The 25,316-nt window shown below is 36.7% G+C and overlaps 1 protein-coding gene across 1 annotated transcript in view; it reads left to right on the forward strand.

Moving 5' to 3' along the window:
- LOC309795868 (A disintegrin and metallopeptidase domain 3-like) overlaps positions 1 to 25,316 on the forward strand; it is an 86,833-nt gene that overhangs the window by 40,259 nt on the left and 21,258 nt on the right. The window contains 4 exon segments of the mRNA XM_082608681.1: positions 909 to 1,075; positions 2,175 to 2,256; positions 12,094 to 12,233; positions 17,497 to 17,683. Of these exon segments, the coding sequence (XP_082464807.1) occupies positions 909 to 1,075; positions 2,175 to 2,256; positions 12,094 to 12,233; positions 17,497 to 17,683 (576 nt within the window).

Here is a 25,316-nt window from a genome sequence, read left to right on the forward strand (position 1 = left end):
ATTTTCTATATCTAAATCTGTTAAATTATATATGTGTGTGTGTGTGTATGTATATATAGTTGCTCTACCATTAATTATAAGTAAGCTTAGAAATATGTGTGCACACAAAATTAGAAATGTTTCAGTGAAACTGTTACTATTTTTTTCCCTTGAATGAAGACATGTTCTTGAAATTGTTCACTATGTAGTGCTCAGAGCTCTGTGTTTAGAAAGTACATGTTTTTCTCCAGGATATATAGTCATGTTGTCTTATGGGAATGAAGACAAAAGATGGCAGCACAGTTGAGCAGGCAAGAAGACTTAGGGGTTTAGTTAGAGATTTGAGTCCTGGTTCTTACCCTTATTAGTTATGCAGTCTTGGAACCTTAACTTTTGATCCTAAATAACTACATGTGTAAAGAAGAAGATACTCATCACCATCACATTTTAATATGTAATGTCCCTAGGCTTAAATCTAGAACTTACTAAGCATCTGATAAGTCTTAATTCTGCTTTTGTCCTTTCACTTGAGCACTGCATTATTTTAACATTTTTATACCCAATGAAATGTGGTAGTTTAGTCATTTTTATTAGTGATTAAAAAACAAAATTTGTCCTTCAGTATGATTATATGGGCTCTGAAGTGGCACTTGCATCTGAGAAAGTTGTCCATATCTTTAGTCTCATCAACACTGTGAGTATTTATGTTTCATATTTAAATAAGAAACATTGATATTAATACAGTAACATTGTTTGAATAAATAGTATATGCACTATTATAAACTATATAGTCCTACCAACTAGTTTCTTCCACCGATGGATTTCATCTCTAAAAATTAGTAAATCGAATATATTAGCATTACATAGAGAGATATAGTGTTATATTTATGATTACCTAAAACCGTATATCATGTATCTTCTGTTTTCAGATGTATTCTCAGCTTAAACTGTTGGTTACATTAACTTCTCTGGAGCTCTGGTCAGATCAAAATAAGATTTCAACTAATGGGGATGCTAATGAAGTTCTACAAAGATTTGTGTCATGGAGAGAAAAATTTTTATTTCAAAGGTCCCATGATATGGCATACTTATTAATGTAAGTGATTTATTTTCATTGGTATAAAGTTTATCAAATTACTTGTAAGTTAACCATCAAAATTATATACAAAATTTATTATTTATGATGACAAGACACCTCAAAAAAAGATTATGTGGGTACTGTGTTGGCAAAATGCAAGCTATAAAAATCTAATAAAATATAAGGCACGATAGCATGGTAGGCCATTATCCTCAGAGTGGGCTGCTTACCTATGGAAATTTAAAGAACTGATAATATGGAAAGCCTCGGGAAAACATAGGACCTCTATGGTTTCAAAGATTTTCTCAGAGGTAGATAATTGAAACCAGCAATTTAACATTAAAAAAAACATACATTAGTTAACAGAATGCAATAATTGCATGTAAAGCTGGTTACACTGGAAAACATAAGTATGGTAATGTGGTGACCTAATGGTATTTCTATCCTGACCTAAGGTGTAGCTGTTTAACTGCTTGCACTGTAACTGTCACGAGTTTTTATATAGATTTTTATTTTACTAGTTTGATTATTTTAGATGGAAAAAACAGAAACACGATTCTGAAGATCTTAAGCAATATGGAATACATTTATAAATCTCTGGGTGTCTCTGTGGAATTTAAGGTCAGGTTTGGGGATGGAGGAGCAGCATTAACTAAGGACTGAAATGTGTGAGGACACTTAATACATCCCATCTCTCTCTCTCCTAGTGACTGTGCTGCATATTGTCTTTCTCATTTTGTCCTCCAATCCAACACTTTTCATGCAGTCTAAGGTTTTACAACCTGCAAATCATGGCAGTAATCTACCCTGACTTCTATGTCTTTGCATTATATCCATCCAGTGTTGACAGCAGTGGTGATTAATTTCTGGAAGGATTAGGCACTGCTGGATTTTAAGCTGTGTATCATACGATGCTAAAGTTGCCTTTAGAACTTAATTTTGTAGGCACCGTGGGAGATTACCCAAGTACAAAATGATTGAAAGCATTAGACATGATACGTAATATTCATGTCTAAAAGAAAACAGCAGCATTATTGAGGAATCCAATTCTTGAAAGATCATTAAGTTTTTAAAACTTTAAAGTGCGTTTATCCACAAGAAAAATTTTATTATTTAGTTATAGGGACCATCCTAATTATGTAGGAGCAACATATCATGAAATGGCATGCGATCCAAAGTTTGCTGCAGGAATTGCTCTGGTATGCATTTTATTCCCATCTCTTCAGTAATTATATCACAGTTTGAAATTTAATATCCACTTCAAGGATCAGAAGTACATATAGTATATCTACCATTTTATTAAATTAATATTTTTTATAGTGCTTTATTTTATTTTATTTTATTTTTTTTGTGGTACGCGGGCCTCTCACTATTGTGGCCTCTCCTGTTGCGGGGCACAGGCTCCAGATGTGCAGGCTCAGCGGCCATGGCTCACAGGCCCAGCCGCTCCGTGGCATGTGGGATCCTCCCAGACTGGGGCACGAACCCGTGTCCCCTGCCTCGGCAGGCGGACTCTCAACCACTGCGCCACCAGGGAAGCCCTATAGTGCTTTATTTTTTACTTTAATCCTCAAATGTTATCAGTTTTAAACGGTTTTTTTTATTGTGGTAAAATACATAACACATAAAATTGACCATCTTAACAATTATAAGTGCACCGTGCAGTAGTGTTCAGTCTATTTACATTGTTGTGAAACAGATGTTTAGAACTTTCACCTTGCTTAAATGAAAGTCTGTACCCTTTGACCGAGGCCCCATTTTCCACACCTCTACCCCCTGGCAACCACCATTCTACTGCCTGCTTCTGTGAGTATGATATTTTTAGATCCCACATATAAGGTGGATCGTACAATATTTGTCTTTCTGTGTCTGGCTTATTTCTCTTAAAACAATACATCCAGGTTCATCCATATTTTTGAAATGGTGGGATTTCATTCTATGTATGGCTGAATAATATTTCATGCTATTTATATACATATATATTTATATGAATTATATATATAAATCCTATCATAGTATACATTTATCCATATATAGAAACACTCTCTTTATGCATTCATATGTCAATGACCACTTAGCCTGGTTCCATATCTTGGCTATTGTGAACAATGCTGCACTTTACATGGGAGATGGGAGTGCAGGTATCCCTCTGAGATAGAGTTCAGTTACTTTGTACATTTACCCAGAAGTGGGTTTGCTGGATCATGTGGTATTTCTATTTTAATATTATGAGGAATCATTATACTGATGTCCGTAGTGGTTGCACCATTTTATAATCCCACCAGCATTTCACAGAATATATTTTATTCATTACATCCTCACTAACTTGTTATTTTTGTTGTTGCTAGCTATCGTAATGGGTATGAGGTGATATCACATTGTGGTTTTGACTGTAGTTTTATGATCACTAGTGATACTGAGCATCTTTTCATATGCTTTTTGGTGTTTTGTATATCATTGCTGGAGAAATATTTATTCAAGACCTTAGCCCATTTTTTAATTGGGTTATTTGATTTTCTTGTTGTTGAGCTATAGGAGTTCCTTTTTTTTGTAACTTTGCATTGCCTTCATCCAGTTCCCCCTCCTCTCAACCCCTGCTCCCAGTACCCACAAATCTAGTCTCTTTTGTATGAGTTTGTTTGTTTTGAATTATAATTGACCTACACTATGTTAGTTTCTTTAACACAACGTAGTAATTCAATATTTCTATACACTTCAAAATGATCACCACTATAACTCTAGAAATGACATGTCACCATACAAAGATATTACATAGTTATTGACTGTATTCCCCAAACTACATTTTGTACCCGTGATTCATTTATTTTGCAGTTGGAAGTTGTATCTCTTAAACTATTTCACCTTTTTCTTTCCTTCCCCAAACCCCTCCACTCTGGCTGCCACCTGTTTGTCCTCTGTATCTGTAACTCTGTTTCAGAAAATATTTTTATAATAATTCTTTTCTTAAAAAATATTTACTTATTTGGTTGCACTGGGTCTTAGTTGCGGCAGGCAGGCTACTTAGTTGTGGCCCCCAGGGTCCTTAGTTGCAGCTTGCCAGCTCCTTTGTTGTGGCACAAGGCTCCTTAGTTGCGGCATTCAAACTCTTAGTTGCAGCATGCATGTGGGATCTAGTTCCCTGACCAGAGATTGAACCGGGCCCCTTGCATTGGGAGCCCAAGGTCTTATCCACTGTGCCACCAGGGAAGTCCCTGTTTCTGCTTTGTTATGCTTTTTCATTTGTTTTTAGATTCCACATATAAGTAAAATTGTACAGTATTTGTGTTTCTCTGTCTGACATGTTATACTTACTATTATATACTCTAGGTCCATCATGTTGTCTCAAATGGCAAGATGTCCTTTATTATGGCTGTGTAGTATTCCATTGTGTGTGTGTGTGTGTGTGTGTGTGTGTGTATACACATATATTTATTCTTTATCCATTCTTTTATTGATGGACACTTAGGTTGCTTCCATACCTTGATTATCATAAATAATGCTGCAATGAACATAGGGGTGCATATATTTTTTCCTTTAGTGCTTTCGTTTTCTTATGGTGAATACCAAGGAGTGGAATTGTTGAATCATACGGTAACTTTATTTTTAATTTTTTGAGGAATCTCTGTACTGTTTTCCATAGTGGCAGCATGAACTGACATTCCCACAAGGAGTGCACAGGAGTTCCTTTTTCTCCACATCCTCGACAATAGTTGCAGGTTGTTGTTATTTGATAATGGCAGTTCTCTCACGTGTGAGATGATATCTCATTCCGGTTTTGATTTGCATTTCCCTGATGATTAGTGATGTTTAGGAATGTTTTCATGTGCCCGTTGGCCATATGTATGTCTTCTCTGGAAAAACGTCTATTCGGATCCTCTGCTCATATTTTAATTAGGTTGGTTTTTTCAGTGTTGAGTTGTGTGTGTTCTTTGTGTAATTTTAATATTAACCCCTTATCAGCTATATCATTTGCAATTATCTTCTCCCATTCAGTAGGTGTCCTGTTAGTTTGGTTAATAGTTTTCTTTACTCTGCAGAAGCTTTTTAAGTGTGATGTAGTCCAATTTGTTTATTTTTCCCTTTTGTTTTTCTTGTCAAAGGAGACAAATACAAAAAGTTACTAAGATGTCAAAGAGCTTATTGCCTGTGTGTTCTTCCAGAAGTTTTATGTTTTCAGGTCTTACATTCAAGTCTTTAAACTGTTTTGAATTTATTTTTGTGCAGGATGTAAGAGAGTAGTCCAGTTTGATTCGTTTGCATGTAGCTGTCCAGTTTTCCCAACATTATTTCTTGAAGAGGCTGTCTTTTCCCTATTATACATTCTTGCTTCCTTTACCAGAGATTAATTGCCCATATAATTGTGGGTTCATTTCTGGGCTCTCTATTCTATTCTGTGCCAGTGAACTATGGGTCTGTTTTTGTCCCAGTACCATACTGTTTTGATTACTTTAGCTTTGTAGTAAAGTTTAAAATCAGGCAGTGTGGTACCTCTAACTTTCTTCTTTCTCAAGATTGTTTTGGCTATTCAGGCTCTTGTGTTTCCATAATCATTTTGGAATTGTTTACTCTGGTTCTGTAAAAAATGCCATTGGTATTTTGATAGGAATTGCAGTGAATCTGTACTGTCTTGTGCTGTATGGTTATTTTAACAATATTCATTCTTCAAATCTTTAAATACAGTATATAATTTCATCTATTTGAGCTGTATCCAGTTTCTTTCATCAGTGTCATGGTTTTTCAAGGATAGGTATTTTTTCTCCTTAGCTAGATTTATTCGTAGATATTTTAATCTTTGTGATGTGATTGTAAATGGGATTTTTTTCTTAATTTCTCTTTCAGATAGTTTGTTGTTAGTTTATAGAAATACAACATAGTTCTGTAAATTAATTTTTATCTGGCAACTTAAGCATATTCATTGGTGAGCTCTAGTAATTTTGGGGGTCTGTCTTCAGGATTCTGTCTATATAGTATCATGTCGCCTGCAAACAGTGTGACCATTTTACTTCTTCCCTTCAAATTTGGATTTTTAAATTTCTTTTTCTTGTCTGACTGCTGTGGCAAGGATTTTCAATACTATGTTGAGTAAATGTAGTGAGAGTGGGCATCCTTATCCTGTTCCTGATCTTAAAGGAAATACTTCCAGCTTTTCACAACTGAGCCGTGGGCATGTCATATATGGCCTTTATTATGGTGAGGTATGGTCCCTCTATACCCACTTTGTGGTGAGTTTTTATCATAAATGGATGTTGAATTTTGTCAAAGGCTTTTTCTGCCTCTGTTGAGAGGATTGTACCATTTTTCTTTTTGAAATTTTTAAAGTGGTGTATCACATGGATTGATGTGTGGATACTGAACCATCCTTTCACCCCTGGGATAAATCCTACTTGATCATGGTGTATGATTTTTTTAATGCATTGTTGAATTCAGTTTGCTAATCTTTGATAATACAGGAGTTCTTATACTTTGAATATTAACCCCTTATCAGATGAATGATTGGCAAAGATTTTCTTCCCTTCTGTAGATTGCCTTTACATTCTGTTGATTGTACCTTTTGAAGAACAAAGGTTTAAGTTTGGCTTAGTCCTGTTTGTCTATTTCTGCCCCTGAGGTCAGTGATTTTTGCATCATATCCACAAAATCTTCATCAAACCCAATATTGTGAAGTTTTTCCCCATGTTTTCCTCCAGGAGTTTCACAGTTTGCTGTCTTACATTTAGATCTTTATACCGTTTTGAGTTAATTTTGTATATGGTGTAATATAAGGGTTCTACTCTTTCTTTTGTATGTGCATACTTAATTTTCCCATCACCATTTCTTGAAGAGACAGTCTTTTCTCCATTGAGTATTCTTGTTGAAGAAACTGTCCTTTTTCCCATTTTGTGGTCTTGGCACCCTTGTCATAGGTCATTTGACCATATACATGATGTTTTATTTATAGGCTCTCTATTGTATTCAGTTTATATATCTTTATGCCAATATCACACTCTTATGATTACTAGAGCTTTGTAATATGTTTTAAAATCAGGAAATCTGAGTCTTCCAACTTTGTTCTTCTTTTTCAAAAAATGTATATATATTCGTGTCCCTTGAGATTCCATATGAATTTTGAGATTATTTGTTTCTATTCTTGCCCCCCAAATGCTATTGGGATTGTGGTAGGGATTTCATTGAATCTACAGATTGCTTTGGGTGGTAATGACATCTTGACAATGTTAAGCCTTTCAATCCATGATCGTGGAATATCTTTCCACTTATTTGTGTCTTCTGTACTTACTTTCAGCCATGTTTTGCAGTGTCTATGTGCAAGTATTTCATCTCATTAGATAGGTTCAATCCTAAGTGTTTTGCTCTTTTTAATGTTATTGTAACTGAAATCATTTTGTTATTTTTTTTAGATTGTTCATTATTAATGTATAGAAACAATCAATTGTGTTGATTTTGTATCCTGCAACTTTGCTGAATTCATTTATTAGTTCTCACAGTTTCTTTTATGTGGAATATTTGTGGATTTCTACATATGGGACCATATCATCTGCAAATGGAAATAATTTTACTTTTTTCTTTCCAAGATAGAAGCCTTTCATTTATTTTATTGCTTAATTGCTCTGGTTTGATCTTCCTGTACTATATTAAACAGATGTGGCAAGAGTGAGTACCCTACCTTGCTCATAATATTAGAAGAAAAACATTCAGGATTTCACCACTGAGTGTAATGTTAGTTATGTTCTTTTCTCCATGCTCTGTGTTATGTGGAAGTTGTTTTCTTTTTTTTTTAAATTAATTAATTAATTTTTGGCTGCATTGGGTCTTCATTGCTGCACGCAGGCTTCTCTAGTTGCAGCGAGCAGGGGTTACACTTCATTGCGGTTTGCGGGCTTCTTGTTGCAGTGGCTTCTTTTGTTGTGGAGTACGGGCTCTAGGTGCACGGGCTTCAGCAGTTGTGACACACAGTCTCAGTAGTTATGGCTCGTGGGCTCCAGAGCGCAGGCTCAGTAGTTGTGGCAAATGGACTTACTTGTTCCGCGGCATGTGGGATCTTCCCGGACCAGGGCTCAAACCCGTGTCCCCTGCATTGGCAAGTGGATTCTTAACCACTGTGCCACCAGGGAAGTCCTGAGGTTGTTTTCTTACATTCCTAGTTTGTTGAGGATTTTTAATCATAAAAAGGGTATTGACTTGTAGTGTATGCTTGTTTGTTTTTTAGTTTAGTCATGTGAGCCTTATCTCTTATTTTCTCAGTTAATCTAGCTAAGAGTTTGCCAATTATGCTGATGTTTTCAAAGAATCAACTTTTTTTACATTAATTTTTTTTCTCTTCTGTAATTCTATTTATCCCTGCTTTGAACTTTATTATTTCTTTCTTTCTGTCTGAGTTTCTATCTTTCTGAGTTCAGTTTGTTCCTATTTTTCTAGTTCTCTGATGTGTAAACTCATGTTTTTTCATTTGAGATATTTCTTCTTTTTTAATGTACTTGTTTACTGCCATAAACTTCCCTCTTAACAGAGCTTTTACTGGATCCCGTAAGTTTGGATATATTGTATTTTCATTTTCTTTTTTCTCAGCATATTTTGTAACTTTGCTTTGTGATTTCTTCTTTGGAATCATTGGTGTTTAATAGTGTGTTGTTGGAGTCCCACAAATTTGCAGATTTTCAAATTCTCCTTTTCTTACTAATTTGTAGTTTCATTCCATCAGCATCAGAAAAATATACTTTGTATAAATTCAATATTTTAAAGTTGACAGACTTGTTCTGTAGCCTAACAAGTGATGTACCTTAGAGACATTTCTGTGTGCACTTGAGAAGAACATGAGTTCTGCTGTTGTTGGATGGGATGTTCCACATGTCAGTTAAGACCAGTCAATCTATCCTGTTGTCAAGTCCATTATTTATGTAATATCTTTTGTCAGATTGTTCTGTCCACTATTCAAAGTGAAGTATTAAAGTCTATTATGTTGCCGTCCATTTAGCCTTTCAGTTTGGTCGAGAGGTGCTTCGTATATTTAGTGATGTAATGTTTGGTGCATAAATATTAAATGATGTATCTTCTTGGTGAAGTGACCTTTTATCATTAGGAAATGTTCTTCCTGGTCTCTCTTAACAGTCTTGAATTTAAAATATATTTTGTTTGATATTAGTGTAGCCATGCCCAGACCTCTTTTGGTTACTATTTGCATGGAATATTTTTTTCATCCTTAACCTTTCAACCTGTGTGAGTCTTCAGATCTAAAGTGACAAAGTTGAATCCTGTTTTTTAATCTATTTAGCCTATACATGTCTTTTAATTGAGGAGTTTAATTCATTTACATTTAAATTAATTACTAATAGGAAGAACTTACTTTTGCCATTTTGTTAATTTTTTTCTTTATATCCTGTAGCTTTTTGTCCCTTTCATCTTCTCTTTCTGCCTTACTTTGTGTTACATTGATTTTTTTAATTGTGAAATGCGTTGGTTCCCTTGTCTTTTCCTTTTGTGTATATTGTAGATATTTTGGTTATGGTTAATTATGCAATTACTAAGAATATCTCAATTTTATAATTTTAAACTGAAAAACTGATAACAACTTCACTTCAATTACATACATATACTCTGTTCCTTTACAGTTCTATCCTTCTCTTTATGTTATTGCATAGATATTAGTTCTGCCGTTTAAATTCTATACAGGAGTTAAAAGTGAATATATGCACCAAAATTATGATGATATAGGTTAGTATATTTATCCATGTATTGAACTTCATTAGAGGATTTTATAATTTTCTTTTGGCCTTATGTTGCTATCGAGCATCCTTCCTTTTAACCTTGAAGACCACCCTTTCTCATTTCTTATACATCAGGTCAATTGGTAATAAACCCCCACAGCTTTCCTGGAAAAGTCTTCATTATTTTTTTTTTTTTGCGGTACGCGGGCCTCTCACTGCTGTGGCCTCTCCTGTTGCGGAGCACAGGCTCCGGACATGCAGGCTCAGCGGCCATGGCTCACGGGCCCAGCCGTTCCACGGCATGTGGGATCTTCCCGGACCGGGGCACGAACCCGTGTCCCCTGCCTCGGCAGATGGACTCTCAACCACTGCGCCACCAGGGAAGCCCCTTCATTATCTTTTGAAGGACAGTTTTACTGGATACAGTATTGTTGATTGACAGATTCTTTCTTTCAGCACTTTGAATGTATTTTTCCCAATACCTCTGGGCTGTAATGTTTCAGCTAAGAAATCCGATAATAACCTTGAGACCTCCCTGACAACTGACAATTCATTTTCTCTTGTTGATTTCAAGATATATCCCTTTGTCTTTGACTTATAGTGGTTTTATTACAATACTTTTCTCCATAGGTCTCTTTTGATTTTCCTAGTTAGGGATCATTGAGTTTCTTGAATCTGCATGTCCTCAGATTTCTAAAGTTTGTGGCAGTGATTTCCTCAAATAAGCCCTCTGTCTCTTTCTTTTCTCTCTTCTCTTTCTGAGACACCCATAATGCATGTATTGCCCTATTTGTTAGAGTCCATAAGCTCATCTCTTTTTTTACATTTTGTTTTTGTTTTTGTTTTTTGCTCCCGTGAAAAAGTGATTTCAAATGACCTGTCTTCATTTCTGATTTTTCTTCTGCCTGACCAAGTCTACTTTTGAAGACCTCCAGTAAATGTTTGTTTATTGATTTTACTTTATCACAGAATTTCTTTTTATAATATTTTATATCTCCCTATGGATATTTATATCTGGAATTTTTCAGATACTTAAGGCTGGGTAATCATGTAAAAATCAATTAATTTAATTGATCCTATCAATAAGCTAAAATGGAAAATATTTGATTATATCGATAGATGCAGAAAACACATTTGACAATTCCAACACAATTTATGATTAAACTCACCAAAGTGTCAATAGAAGCAACTTCCTCAACTTCAGAAAGACTGTCTACAAAAACAATACAGCTTACATCAAACTTAATGTTTAGAAATGAAATGCTTCCTACTAAGATTTGGAACAAGGCAAGAATGTAACCTACCATTCTTATTCAGCTTTGTACTTGCATGCAAAACTAATGATACCAAATATTGTGAGGATTTGGAGCAACAGGTAGTCTCATTCATGTCGATGGGAATACAAAATGGTACAACCACTGTGATAGACAATTTGGCAATTCATTATAAACTTCAACATTGCCTTACCATATGATCCAGCAGTTGTCCTCTATACCATTTAGAAAAATTAGTTGGAAACTTACATCCACAGAATCCTCAGACATGATTATGTATAGCGACTTTATTTATAATTGCCAAAAATTGAAATCACACAAGATGTCTGTTAATCGGTGAATGGATAGAGAAACTGGAGTTAATCCATAAAACGAAATATTATTCAGTATTTAAAAAATTAGCCATCATGCAATTAAAAGACGTGGAGGAATTTTAAAAGCAAAGTGGTTAGTGAAAGAAGCCAATTTTAAAGGGCCGCAGACTGTATTATCCCAACTCTATGACATTCTGGAAAAGGCAAAACTATGGAGACAGTTAAAAACATCATTGATTACCAACCAGGGCTTTGTGTGTTACTTATATCACTACTTCTGAAGTTTTAGTTTTTTAATACAAGTATTCTGCCTTTAGAAAAAAAAATGTTTGATTTTCTCTCCTAAAACTATTTTTGACATCAAAACTGATTGTCAGTTAAACCCTTAAGAATCTGTGTATTTTTCAGAGTGTTAACATTAAAAGTGATATAGTTACTGAAACGATTAATCTTGCCAAAATATTTTTTTAAGTTTATTAGAATTAAATCAGTAATGTGTCATGAAAACATATGATATGATTAATCTTATTTTGTTATTTTTCAATGCCATTTGGATTGAAAGTACTGTTACTCAAAAAGAATAACAAAATTTAACTTTGTAAAATGTTCTTAAGAAAATCTTAAGATCTTTGGTATACTAGTTTATTAAATTATTATTTGCATTTAGGTAATATGGCCACAATTATATGAAAAGACCAAGGGTTAAAAAAATAACTTAAGCAACCATTCTGTTTTTCATTTCTATTTAGTATCCAAAGATGATAACCTTAGAGGCATTTTCAGTTGTTTTGGCACAGTTGCTTGGAATTAACCTGGGATTAACATATAATAATGACATCTACAATTGTTACTGTCCAGGAACTACATGCATAATGAATCCTGAAGCAATGTAAGATGTTATTTTTATCAAATCTTTGTCTTCTTTTGGGAGATGTTTCTTGCACTTCTTGATGAATAATTTCTCTCAATATAACTTGAATAAGAATATTTTTATTAAATACCTACAAGTTATTTTAAAGCTTATTAAAGGGAATGAGTATTGGATCTTGTAGAAAATGTGCTTCATAGTTCTATATTCAGTGCTACAGTATCGAGTCGTTGATGATGACTTTGTGTGGAGTACTAGAATCTTGAGGTGAAATTCATTCATTCTATCAAAAAAGTTTTAAAGTATGTACTGTGTCACAAGTATTGTGTTTGTCATATAAATGATTAGCGAGATAGAAAAAAGCTATATACCTTATATTAGTCCATCAGGGCAGAAACTTAAAAAGTTGAAAGAAGAATAAACAAGATTTAAACAGCTTATGATAAGTGCCAGGAGGGAAATAAATAGGGAATACATGGGGAAGAGAAACTTACTGATAAAGTGGTCTAGGAAGTTTTCTGTGAGGCAAAAGTTATGTTAGGACCTGCAAGAGAAGAAATAAATCTAGTCATGTGAAGAACTTGTTGAAAACTTTTCAGGGAAAGCAAGTGAAGTGATACTTGGATAGCAAAAAATTTTAAGAGCTCAAAGACTGGAAAAAAGGGCTTGGGGGAGGGATAAAACAAAGAAACAAAAGAAATGGCTGAAACTAAAAGGAAGAATGTTAAAGGCATAGACATTTAAAAAAAAAAAAAAAGGAAAGTAAAATACAAAGAGGCTAAGGAACCATGAGTCAGAGGAAGAAATCCAGGAGGTAATAGGAAATGTAGGAAAGAGCCTGAGCAAGCAATCATGATGTGGAAATTGGGATTTTATGATAAATTTTAAAAAAACACATTTTAATTGATTTATGCAGTATGGATAATATAATATATTTTGTAACATGAATGTTAAATATGTCAGAAAGAACAGCCGTATAGTAATATTGTTACTGAATTCAGTCCTGTAGACTCTAGGCTCTCTGCCTGGGCAGGGGAGAGTTCTTTTTTTGTTTTATTCAAGCAGCAGAGTAACAAAACCGAAGCTGAGATCCATCGACACAGCACAAGCTTTCCTCAGTGGGCAAGGAATGGAGAAGCAGGAACTAAGTTCACAGATCAACTTCTCACCCGTGTGGTGAGAGGGATTTACTTCTAAAGAGTAAGGACAAAGGTAGGAAGAGTGAGACTGATGATGGGGAGGCATATGCGTTAGTCTACAAGGGTAGAGGCAGGGCTATTTTGAGGGAGTGGGGTGCCCCCTTTTATTAATACTTCTTGTTCCTTAATGTCCATTTATGGGCCCTGGTAGGTGTGTCGTTTAATAAACTAATATAGTAAAATCAGTGTATAATGAGACTCAGGCTCTGTTGGAGGTCAGATTCCTCGCCATCTTGGTCCCAGCTGGTTCCATCTGTTTGTTTGTTTGTAGCTTCCTTTCTTATCTCTGGACCCTTTACCTTAAAGATTTATGTTGGGCTTCCCTGGTGGCGCAGTGGTTGAGAGTCCGCCTGCCGATGCAGGGGACACAGGTTCGTGCCCCGGTCTGGGAAGATCCCACATGCCGCGGAGCGGCTGGGCCCGTGAGCCATGGCCACTGAGCCTGCACGTCCGGAGCCTGTGCTCCACAGCGGGAGAGGCCACAACAGTGAGAGGCCCGCGTACCGCAAAAAAAAAAAAAAAAAAAAAAAAAAAAGATTTATGTTAACTCCTGCTAAATGTGCACGTTGGCAGGTTTTGAGCAGAGACCTGGAGCACTTTGGCAACAGTATTTGGTAAATAATGATTCTCATAATAATCTACAGCAGTTTCATAAGACTGAGAGGAAGAGAGATGTCAAGAATTATTTACAGAGGTTCTGGTTCAAGATGGTGAGTTAGGAAGAACTTGAACTTCTGTCCGCCCTCAGACAAGCCAACTCTATGGCTATGCATGGAACAATTTCCTCAGAAAAGACCAAAAAGCTTGCTCAAAACACCTACACAGAGGGCAAACGAGAAGAAACCTGCATCGAAGAGGGTAGGAAAGGCTAAGAACCAATCGCACCATAATTCCTACCCCCAGCAAGGTGACCCGCAATCGGGAGGGAACTCAAACCTAGAGATTTTCTCTGAGGGGTGAAGGATTTGAATGCTTATTGGACACCCTAACCGGTAAGACCTGCAACTGAGAGACGAACCCCCAAACATCTAGCTGTGAAAGACACATATGAGCCAAATAAGGCTATAGTGAACCGAGAAAGAGATCTTAAAACTTTTGAACTCACTTGCCACCTCTGTGGCCTGTTGAGAGGCACCCAGTCTTTATGCCAAAGAGGCTTACTTTCTCATATTAACGTGCTGGCTGGAAGGTCAGGCATCTAATTGAACACACATCTAGAAGCCTGCTAAGGTACTCTCTGGGGATGGAGGCTGGTGGATGCCATCTTTGTGTTCTCCCTCCACCTCGCTACAGCTTGCTGGATTCTCCTGGAAAGGAGCTTGTACCATCCCCTGGCACCCCAGTTTTTGTGGTTGCCACCCACAGGTTGCCACCTCTAGATCACTGGGCTCTGGCGGCCAGCTGGGTTTAAGCTCACAGGTTCCACAAAACCATAAACAAGATTTCTTAAACAGCTACGACCCCCAGGTCGCAGCAAGAGGCCACAGTCCTAGGAACCCAGTCTTTCCGTGAAAGAGGCCTATTAGCTTATCTTCATAGCTGTGGCCTGGGGGGCAGGCTTCTAATGAAACCCATGTCAAAAGTCCTACTGTAATCTTTTTCAGAGGCCTTGGAGGATGGGAACTATCTTCCAGGCCTCCATCTGCCATGTTCCAGAGAACCAGTATCTCCAGGAGGGGAGTTTGTACAGGCTTCCGCTGCTTTAGTTTCTGTGGCTGCTGCCCAGGAGACACCCCTTGATGGCCTGGCTCTGGTGCCCAGAGGGACTTGCGTTCCTGGGTCCCCTGGGACTGTAACAGGACCGATTGGAGAGGTAGTTCACGGCGAGCTGTCACCCCAGGGCACTGCACAGGTAGCAGACTGAAACACACCCCAGATTTTCTGTGAAAGTGGCCCATTTACTTGTCCAGGAGCTTTTGCCTGAGGGGCGTGCTTACTGTTTGGCTCACATCTTGGGGGCAACGGTGATTCTCTCAACAAGCAGAGGCCAGTGGGCATAACTGTTCACCCTCCCCCTTCCTTGCTCCAGCTCCTCGGCGTCTCTCAGAAAGGACCTTACAACTTTGTCTGGCGCCCTGAATTTTGTTGCTGCTGCCGGGGAACATGTGTAGACTACCTGGCTCGGGTGGCCAGCAGGACTTATGCTTGTGGGTACCACAGGATGGTAACCCACGGAGAAAGTGTTTCTTGCCACCTGCATGGCACAGCAAACAGACGCTAGAACCAGAATTGCAGTCTTTCTGTGAAAGAAGTCTTTTCGCTTACCTTCATAATTGCTGCATGAGAATCAGGTTTCTAGTTAAACACAAATCCAACACCTGACTGTGATCCTTTCCAGAGACCGCAGAGGGTGAGTGCTACTGCTCTATCTGCTGTACCCTAGAGTGCCACCATCTTCCATAGAGGAGCTTCTGCAGGTGCCTGGCGCACTATTTTTTGTGGCTGCTGCCTTGGAGACACCTGTTGATCATGTAGCCCTAGTGGCAGGGGAGCTTGTGTTCCTGGGTTTCATGGAGCTATAACAAACAGGCAGTTCTTGAGAGCAAAAGACCCTGAATAGCCATAGCAATCTTGAGAAAGAAGAACAAAGTTGGAGACATCATATACCTGATTCCAGGACTAAGACACACAAAAGCAAACAAGCCTGGAACATTTGTGTCAGAGTATAAGGAGGCGTTCAAAGAATTATGGAGATTTGTCACAGGGACACAAAGCAGTTTGAAAGGGGCTCCCCATAGGCAAATCTGGGACAATTTGAAAGTCATTTGTAATGTTTGTAATGGATTATAACCCACTGAGTGTAACAGGAAGATATGATTCCATATTCATGTAAATAGACGAATGAATTGAAAATGTGATTAGAAATGAGATTTTACATAAAACTTCTCTCCAAATAATTATTAAGTGATAAGGAAGGAAAGAAATCTTAGAGTGAAGACTGGCAGACACACCTTAATCAACTGATCAAAGTGACTTTTACCAAAAATATAACAAGTTGAAATCATGTGCTGTCTGTTAGGATGCAACAGAGCAGACAAAGTCAGCAACACTTCTGTGATGAGGTTGCCCAGATGCATAACCTCAGTCTAACTATGGGGAAACATTTAATAAACCCAAATTGAGGGACCTTTTACCAAATAATCAGCCTGTAATTATAAAACTTTTCAATGTCATGAAATTCAACAAAAAATGTAATCAACTAAGCTAAGGAGACATGAGAACTAAATGCAATGGTTGATTTTGAACTGGATCCTTTTGCTATAAAGTGCCAATACTGTGATGAAGGGGAAATTTGAATGTGATGTGAGGATTAGATTTTAGCACTGTATCATTATTTCCTGATATTGAAGGTATGATTTCAGAGAATTCATTTCTATGTAAGAGTTATACATTAAAATATTTAGAGTAATCAGGATCTCCCGTTGGCAATTTACTCAACCATTTCAGGAACAAAATTTGGTTTTCGTACTTTTGTATCATTTCTCTAATCTCATAGAGATTGTTACAAATTTAAACAAAAGCCCATTAAACAGTGCACTTAGAAATATACAAATATCAAAATAAAAAGAATCTAGGGTTTATACATTCTATATACTCAGTGTTGAGATATTTTAATTAATTAATTTTGTTACCAAAGTACAAATAATTCTGACTTTTAATTAACACAGTCCACCATTGTTTATTCCTTCATTTTTCCATATTATTCCTAGTATGTTTCATTTTCTTAATAATAATTAGTACTTTTTATAATAATTATTATAATTATGATGGTGTTGTCAATAATAATGAAAATAATAAAAGTAAGACATACTTAAACAGAGCTTTTTGTGTGCCAAGCACTGTTTTGTTTAATATATTCTAAATCATGTAACCTTAACATCTTCTACTTATTAGATGTCTGTTATATTGAATTATAATAGAAATGAACTTATTCTTGCATTACTAATTGTATTAAAAATAAAGCACTCTCCCGTTTTGGCTATTCTCTAAGTGAAGTAGTACAGAATTCATAGTACGTTATTGAAGGAGTATTACTTTGATACTGATTTTATTCCTTTTAACTGAGGAATATAATTTAATTTTAGACGTTCCCGTGGTGTAAAGTTTTTTAGCAGTTGCAGCATGGATCAGTTCAAACATACAGCTTCACAGCCTGAATTTGAATGTCTTCAGAATCGAACAGTTTCAAAAGTGGTTCCACAAGGAAGAGTTTCAGTTTGTGGCAATGGGGTTTTGGAACCGCCAGAGCAATGTGACTGTGGTGGGCCAGAGGTTGGTGAGAAACATTAATAGCTTATCTAAAGATTTGTTTCTGTGTTCATCATGTAGTCTTATAAATATAGTTGTGATATAAGTGGGAGGACTTTTTTTTTTAATGTTGCACCATTTTATCAAATAGCTAAGATGGGGAGATATAAGGCATGTGATAACTGGCTCATCCTGAATTTGAAACATTTGAAGAATTTAAGTTTGGGGTAAGTGCAGTGTGGTTAAAGAAGTAGATTTTCCTTGTTGTGTAAACATTACCCACCTTTCTGTATCATAAACATCAGTTCCAACAGTAGTATAATTATCACCTAAATCATCCCTGAATTCCTCCAAGTGACTGGATTGGATCACTGAGTTCTTAAATGTATGCTATTGTTCACCTCCTCATCTCCTAATTTCCGTTCTTGCATGTATAGAGCCTCTTTTATTTTAACTTCGTTTCACAGAATTGGATTAATCACAATCCTTGGTTTGTTGTTATATTTAGCTTTTTGCTTTTTGTCTTTTTGTTTTTCATTTGTGCTTGGTAAGATAGCTAATCATTGCATTTTCTTGTTGTTGCCTTCATAAACTCATGTGTGGTGATTATTTTAATGTTTCATATTTACTTGCTGAGATGTAAGCTCTAATTGTTAGGAGCTAAAATCTGTATAATCTGATGGCGTTATAATTTTTAAGTGAATGACTCAAATCTTCTGTATATTTTTACTAATTTTGTTTGCCAGAACTCTCAGCACTTGAGAAATAATATTGATATCTCCAACTATACAGTTGGATTTGCCTAATTCCCATTATCATTTACTCAATTCATATTTTATATATTTTGTATTTCTTTTATATGGTGTAAATTTATTTACAATTGTTGTACCTTCCTAGAAATTTAATACTTTACCTTCAAATACTGAATCTCTTTATTTCTAATGTTGATTTCTGTTTTAATGTCTATTTGGTCTGGTATAATCTGTATATCTGTATACATATTTTATGTTTATATCTATGCACACACTAGCTTCCTTAAATTAGTATTTCCCTGATATTTCTCTATTCTCATTTAGGTTTTCTTTACTATTAAGCTCAGTATTTACCTTAGGTTGTAATTTATTATTCAATCTGTCTTTGATTTATAAGATTATCTCAAATATTGTGATTAATATTTTTACATATTTTAAAATTAACTAAAGTCCATAGTTTATTCCGATTTCCTTTGTTTTTACCTAATGGCCTTTTTCTCTCCCAGGATCTTTTCCAGGATACCTCATTACATTTAATTTTCTTATGCTCCTCTAGATTGCATATTTTTATAAATTTAGTTGTCTCAAAATTTTTATATTTTCTATATTCAATTTGCCACGTTTGTTCTTAATTGAATTTTTGTTGAATCTGTTTATTTTGTTTTCCTTTCTTCCAGTATTTCTTTTAGTGATTTAGTCTATATGTACTGTTTATTTTCCTTTAGTGATTATCTTTGCATTTTTACCATAGATGTTTAATGGTAAACATCTATCTGGGCCACCTTCTTCCCAGATCACAGTGTTTACAACCCAGTTAACTTTCTTGTAAAATACTCTTGTAAAATATTTCATTTCTTTACATTAGAAAGTACTATGAAGAATTTATTCAGAAAATAGTTGCTTTATTTTACCTTCCATTCCTTTTTATCAGTGTTTTTGTATGTCGAAGTTTCCTTCAGAAATAATCTCCCATTTAATTACAATTTTCTTTAAAATATATTTTAGTACAGTTCTCTCTGTAGTAAACTCTGCCCACTTTTGTTTAGCAGTAAATATTTATACCATTCCATTATTTCACTGTGATATATAATATATATGAAATATATACAGGAAATACGGATGAAGAGTGTAATACATAGATACTTAACAAGCACCTGAATACTTTGCACTAAGGTCAAAGCAGTCCTTACCTCTGCCAAAGAATTTCTTTGTGTGTCCACTCTCAATATACCTCCTTTTTCCAATCATCATTTAGAATTTAAAGGTATCATTTCAGTACTTTCTTGTCATCATAGTTTTAGTTTTCCTCCTATTTTCCCATCTTTATACAATATAGTTTGATTAACTGTGTTCTACTATTATATAATTGGCAATCATATGATTTGTGTCATCTGTAACTTGGTCTTTCACCCAGTATTGTACTTGGAACATCCATCAACTTTTGAATGTAGCTATATTCCAATTGTTTTCATTGCTTTTAGTATTGAGTTTATGAAAATTTCAGTTTATTTATGCATTATTTGTGAAATGAAAACTTAAGTTTATTTCAGTTTATGACTGTAAAGACTCAGTTATTTATGAATTTTCTTGCACATGTTTCCTGCTGCACATGTGCTTGCGTTTCACTAGGGTGTATGTGTACCAACAAGTGAATGTGCTGTGTCATGAGGTATACATGTATATATAACTTTGAGGATATCTTACTTACTTTGGGTTTTCCTATGGTTGAATGGTCTTTTCATGGCTTTTACACATTTGTCTGTCATTTCATTCGCATTCACTTGTATGAATTATCAGTAATTTATCACCAATATGCTGGAAGGCTAGGATGTATGCTGATTCTTCAGTAAGCTAAGTTTTTTCGGCATGAGACAAGTCTTACAGAGAGGACCTTCAGTGACCTAGTAGTTTAGGTAAAGGAGTAGGTGGGCTATTTCTGTTTCTTATGGGTGTACAGCTTCCTGTTTGTGGACTTTACCGGTGTCAGAGGCCAATCTGTTTATAGTGGAACTTTCCTGGGAAAAGTTCTTCACTGAACCATGGGATAAAGTTCATTAGTTCCAAATTCCAGGAGCCAGTGAATATCAGGAAATTTAGGGCCATTGGATGAAATCAGCTGTGTAAGTGATCAGAGATGCCTGTGGTTGCAGGGGGTCCTAATCAGTTACAGTGCCCAGTGGCCGGGTTTTTTTCCCCTTTTATCCTGGACTGCTTTCAATGATTCTTCTGGCTGAGCTCCACCTACCCACATGAAATGTAACTGCTTGTTTTGTAAGTCAGTATAGATGGATTATTTGGATTGTCGAGTCTGTCTTTAGTCATATATGCTTAAATAGCATGGGATGCAAATTTTCTCAGTTGCAGACCATTATAAAAGTTATGATTTTGACAGAATACCTATACATTCAACAATATTTCATACTGGTATAATAATATTTCAGATTTGGTATAATCCTGAGATGACATATTATTGTGGGGAGGAGAGTAAAGCGGTGCTCTAAGTCTTGCCTAAAGAAATTGAAATGAACTTCGTCAACTTCCCAGAATGGAAGTTTTTACTGCTAGTGAAAAGTACTAGCAGTATCCAGTGCTATATGCTAAAGGCCAGTAGTGGCAAAAAATATTTTAATTATTGTTGATTTGTTAATCACTCTGGGAACAATGGTTTCCACTTCTGTTTAAACCTCAGTACTATAATGTAAGGCTCTAATTACCTGTGGCTTCCTCTAGCCAGACAGTACTTTTTTTTTCTCGTTTGCAACATTTTACAACCTTGAAACGCTTTAGGAGTATAGGCAGTTCTTAGTTTATCACCAACATAAGTCACATCTGAGAACTGAGAACAAATTTATCCAATTATAAAGACGAACAAAAGAACAAAAATATATAAAAAGCGTAAAACAAACTAATGGCCAGGTTAGTTCATTGTTCAATAAGCTCAGACATACACATTTGCAGAAAATTTAACTGGCTATAAAGTTACTTATAGCTGCTTGTGCATGATGTGGATCATAGAACGTCCATGGCCTGCCCCAGCTAATTGCACAGTACTGAGTATCCTTGGCTTTCAAGGTGGCACCATTGTCTGATGTGTAAATATCATCCATTTAGGAGTACTTGATTAGTATGGTTCATGTCTGCTGTGCAGAGGAATTGCTGTGTCACATCTGGAAAGGTGTCTATTGCAGTCAATGTCAAACAGTACCCTTGAGAGGAGATTAGGGGCTAATATGCTGTATTTGTGAGGACTGGCCATGTCCATTGCCCTGGGCTGTGTGCCCTGGATTTCCTTTTCTCACTTGACTGTAACTGGTGGAAAAGACACATTTGCCTGTCTTCCTTGGTCCCAGGTGCTGGAAACACCAGGTCTTGTTTTGGAGCCCAGTCTTGGATCATAAGTGGATTGCAAGTGCCTCAGAACACATAGATGTGTTATAAATTGTTTTCAATATCTAAACTTGCAAGCTGATTTTGATCTTTTGGGTCGAGTGAGATACTGAAGAAAGATTTTACTATAATTTCCGCTACCACACACCAAGTGCCTTCGGTCTGTAACTGTGCATCATATCTGGAATTGCCATTGCTATTGGAGCCACTGCCATGTTTGTTTAGCTTACATAAGCCACCTTTTACTGGCCAGGCAGGGCTATTATAAGATGACAGATTTTCTTGAGTATCCCTGCATATGCTGTCTCCTTGATCAAGACAGTGATCTTCTGACCAGCTCCCTTTCCCCTTCCTATTCCTTTCTCCCCCTCTCCTTCCCACTGTATCTTGTGCCGCTTCACAATAACAATCTAGATAGGCCAGGATAGCTGTGTGGCTTCCAGTCATATACTCATCCCTACTTTCACTGTCTTAATCGTAGCATTTCCACATTGAGAACATCCCTTAAAATCAAGAGAACTGTTACATTTATGTAGAATATCTATCCCTATCATCTATTCAGCATAAATCTATTATTTATGACTGTTTGGGTATGTGTTAGCCCTAAAGAACCCAACAGAAATGTATGTGATTTGAGAGCATTTCCAAATCTAGTAAGAATATTCTTTCAACCTCACCCCTGGGGACTTCCTGGTACTATAATGGCCTGTGCTCAGGATAGATGAAAGGCTTGACAACTTGGTTACCATCACTTCTCCATCCCATCTTGACCAGTATATATGGCTTTCATTTCATGTGGATGAAACCCTTTATTCTTGTCCTGTTTATTGTTGAAGGAAGTAAGATCTGTGTACTGAGTGGGTACCAAGCATATCGGGTGAATGCCAATCAAATGGTATCATGTCAGACAGGATAGTCTGCCAATAGTAAATACATGGTGTCCAGGAATAACTCCTGCTCACAGCCCAAACCTTAAAGTACCATGGCTGTTCTGTAGCCCAGTAGTGAGAGAGAATTTCTCCGAAGGGCAGACAAACAATTTCCTCATTAGATTCTCTCTGGCCTAATATCCATGTCTACATGAACATATGACTCAGACTTGAACCATTGATTTTTCTGTCCCTTGGCCTGCAGGAAATTACATTTAGCTTTTGCCAAGGTGTCCATTCTGGGTAGTTTATTGCCCAGTTCCTAAATAGTTTTTCAGAGATTATTCCTGCGATACAAGAGTACGTTCAGTTGTCTCTGATAGCCTGTTTGCACTGTGTGGATGAACTGATTAATCTGATTTGGGTCACTATTTCATCATCTGGGCACTCTCAAGTCTTCGTTTAAAATCCAAGATGGAGTCACAGTGGACCTAAGGGAAGAGGTAGCTTGCCCCACTGGATTTCAAGGGTATGTATTGGAAAATGAGAATTCATCTTGGATAGGCCACTGTTTTATTATAGCTGTAAAGACTGTTAAAAGAGACAGGGGCATCGCTGGTGGCACGGCGGTTGAGAATCTGCCTGCCAGTTGGCAGGGGACACAGGTTCGAGCCCTGGTCTGGGAAGATCCCACATGCCACGGAGCAACTGGGCCCGTGAGCCACAACTACTGAGCCTGCGCATCTGGAGCCTGTGCTCCGCAACAAGAGAGGCTGTGATAGTGAGAGGCCTGCACCCCGCGATGAAGAGTGGCCCCCGCTTGCCGCAACTAGAGATAGCCCTCGCACAGAGACGAAGACCCCACACAGCCAAAAATAAATAAATTAATGAATTTAAAATACAAACAAACAAACAAACAAAAAAACGAAAACAAGACACACCAGGCCCCAAATGGAGTCCGTTATGCTAAACCTCACATCACCAAACTGAGAGATTTACCTTAACTACACTTCTGGCTCTTCCAGAAATGGAATCTTAAACCAGTCAATCAAGAATCATCTGGCCAGCACTAGTTAGGTAATCTGCCTGATAGACCTCTGCCATCCCCTAAAGGAAAGTAACTTTGCAATAATCAGCCCACCTTTTTGCCAGTATAACTTCCTTGTTCCCACTCCTTTCTGCCTATAAAAGTCTTCCATATTTTACAGCTCTTCAGAGTTTCTTTCTTTTTTTTTACTTTTTTTTTCTTTTCTGGCCATGCCATGTGGCATGCAGGATCTTAGTCCCCTGACCAGGGATCAAACCCATGCCCCCTGCAGTGGAAGCACGGAGTCTTAAACCACTGGACCACCAGGGAAGTCCCGTGGAGCTTCTTTCTAACTGTTAAATTGGATGCTGCCCAATTTGAATCAATTTTTGCTCAAATAAATTCTTAAAAGTTTTAATATGCCTCAGATTATCTTTTAACAAGACCTACTGCAGTAAGCCTTTACATTCTCTTTCTCCACATCCATGTCATTAGACTGTGTTCATTGACCAGTGGTACTTAGAGCATGAGGTTGGTTCTAAAAGTGACGGAGGGACTTTGAAGCCTTCATATCCAGCAGAACTTACATCGATCCATAATATGCTATTTGGATGAGACTTTATGACTTCATCAGGCTTTTGCCTAAGCATATCTCTAATTTCTTTCTTTTCTTACTCATTGTAAGAACATATCTCAGTAAATTTTGGAGTGACTAAACCGGTCTTGATCACCAGGGATTTTTCTGTCTATAGTTATGGCCACCAGCAGAAGGGAAGTAGTTTTTATTTTCTTGAAAGTATAGGTGGGTGAACAGCAAGCCCAATAAACTTTGTTTTGTATTGCAAGACCATCACTTCCCACTGAGGGGACCTTTCAGGAGTCTCAACAACAGTGGTCAAAAACCATTTGCCCTCACTCTCACTGAAGACTTTACTGAACAAGTCTGCTTCTGCATACCATACCTGGCCAGATGATCCATGGGGCCTATCTGCCTTTATATCCACAAAGGCATTGTGACCTTGTCTTTTCTTGTCTGCACAGAGACTCATGATGTGTCTAGGTGGCCTTCATTATACTTATTTATATTTTCTTTCTGACTTGCTGAGTTTTTGAATTTGAGTGATGCTACACCTGATTAAATGTGGAAAATATGTAGAACGTTTACATTACCACAGACAGTTTTCCCTTACCAAATCCAAGTCAATCCCATACATATCTAAACTTCTAATTTCTGTCACAACACATTCATTGTACTATTAAGTTTATAACGAAGTGTCAAAATGCTTTCCAAAAGGGTTGTACTATTGTGCATTCCATCCATCTCTGTATAACAGTGGCGGTTGTTCTGAATCCTCACCACTTTTGTTACTGCCAGTCTTTTTCATTTTAGTCATTTCAGTTTGTGCAGGTATCTCATTGCAGTTTTAGTTTGTATTTTCCTGATGACTAATTATATGGGGAAGTATTTCATGTGATTATTGGGCATTCATATGTTTCCTTTTTAAAATGTCTGTTCAAATATTTTGCAAAGGTTAATGGGGTTATTTGTCTTTTTATTATATACTTACAGGAATTCTTAATATAAACTATACACAAGCCTTCGCCAGGTTTTCTCCCAGTAT

This window comes from Mesoplodon mirus (assembly GCF_964341445.2).
Source record: "Mesoplodon mirus genome assembly, chromosome: 20".
In the NCBI taxonomy this organism is placed as follows: domain Eukaryota; kingdom Metazoa; phylum Chordata; class Mammalia; order Artiodactyla; family Ziphiidae; genus Mesoplodon; species Mesoplodon mirus.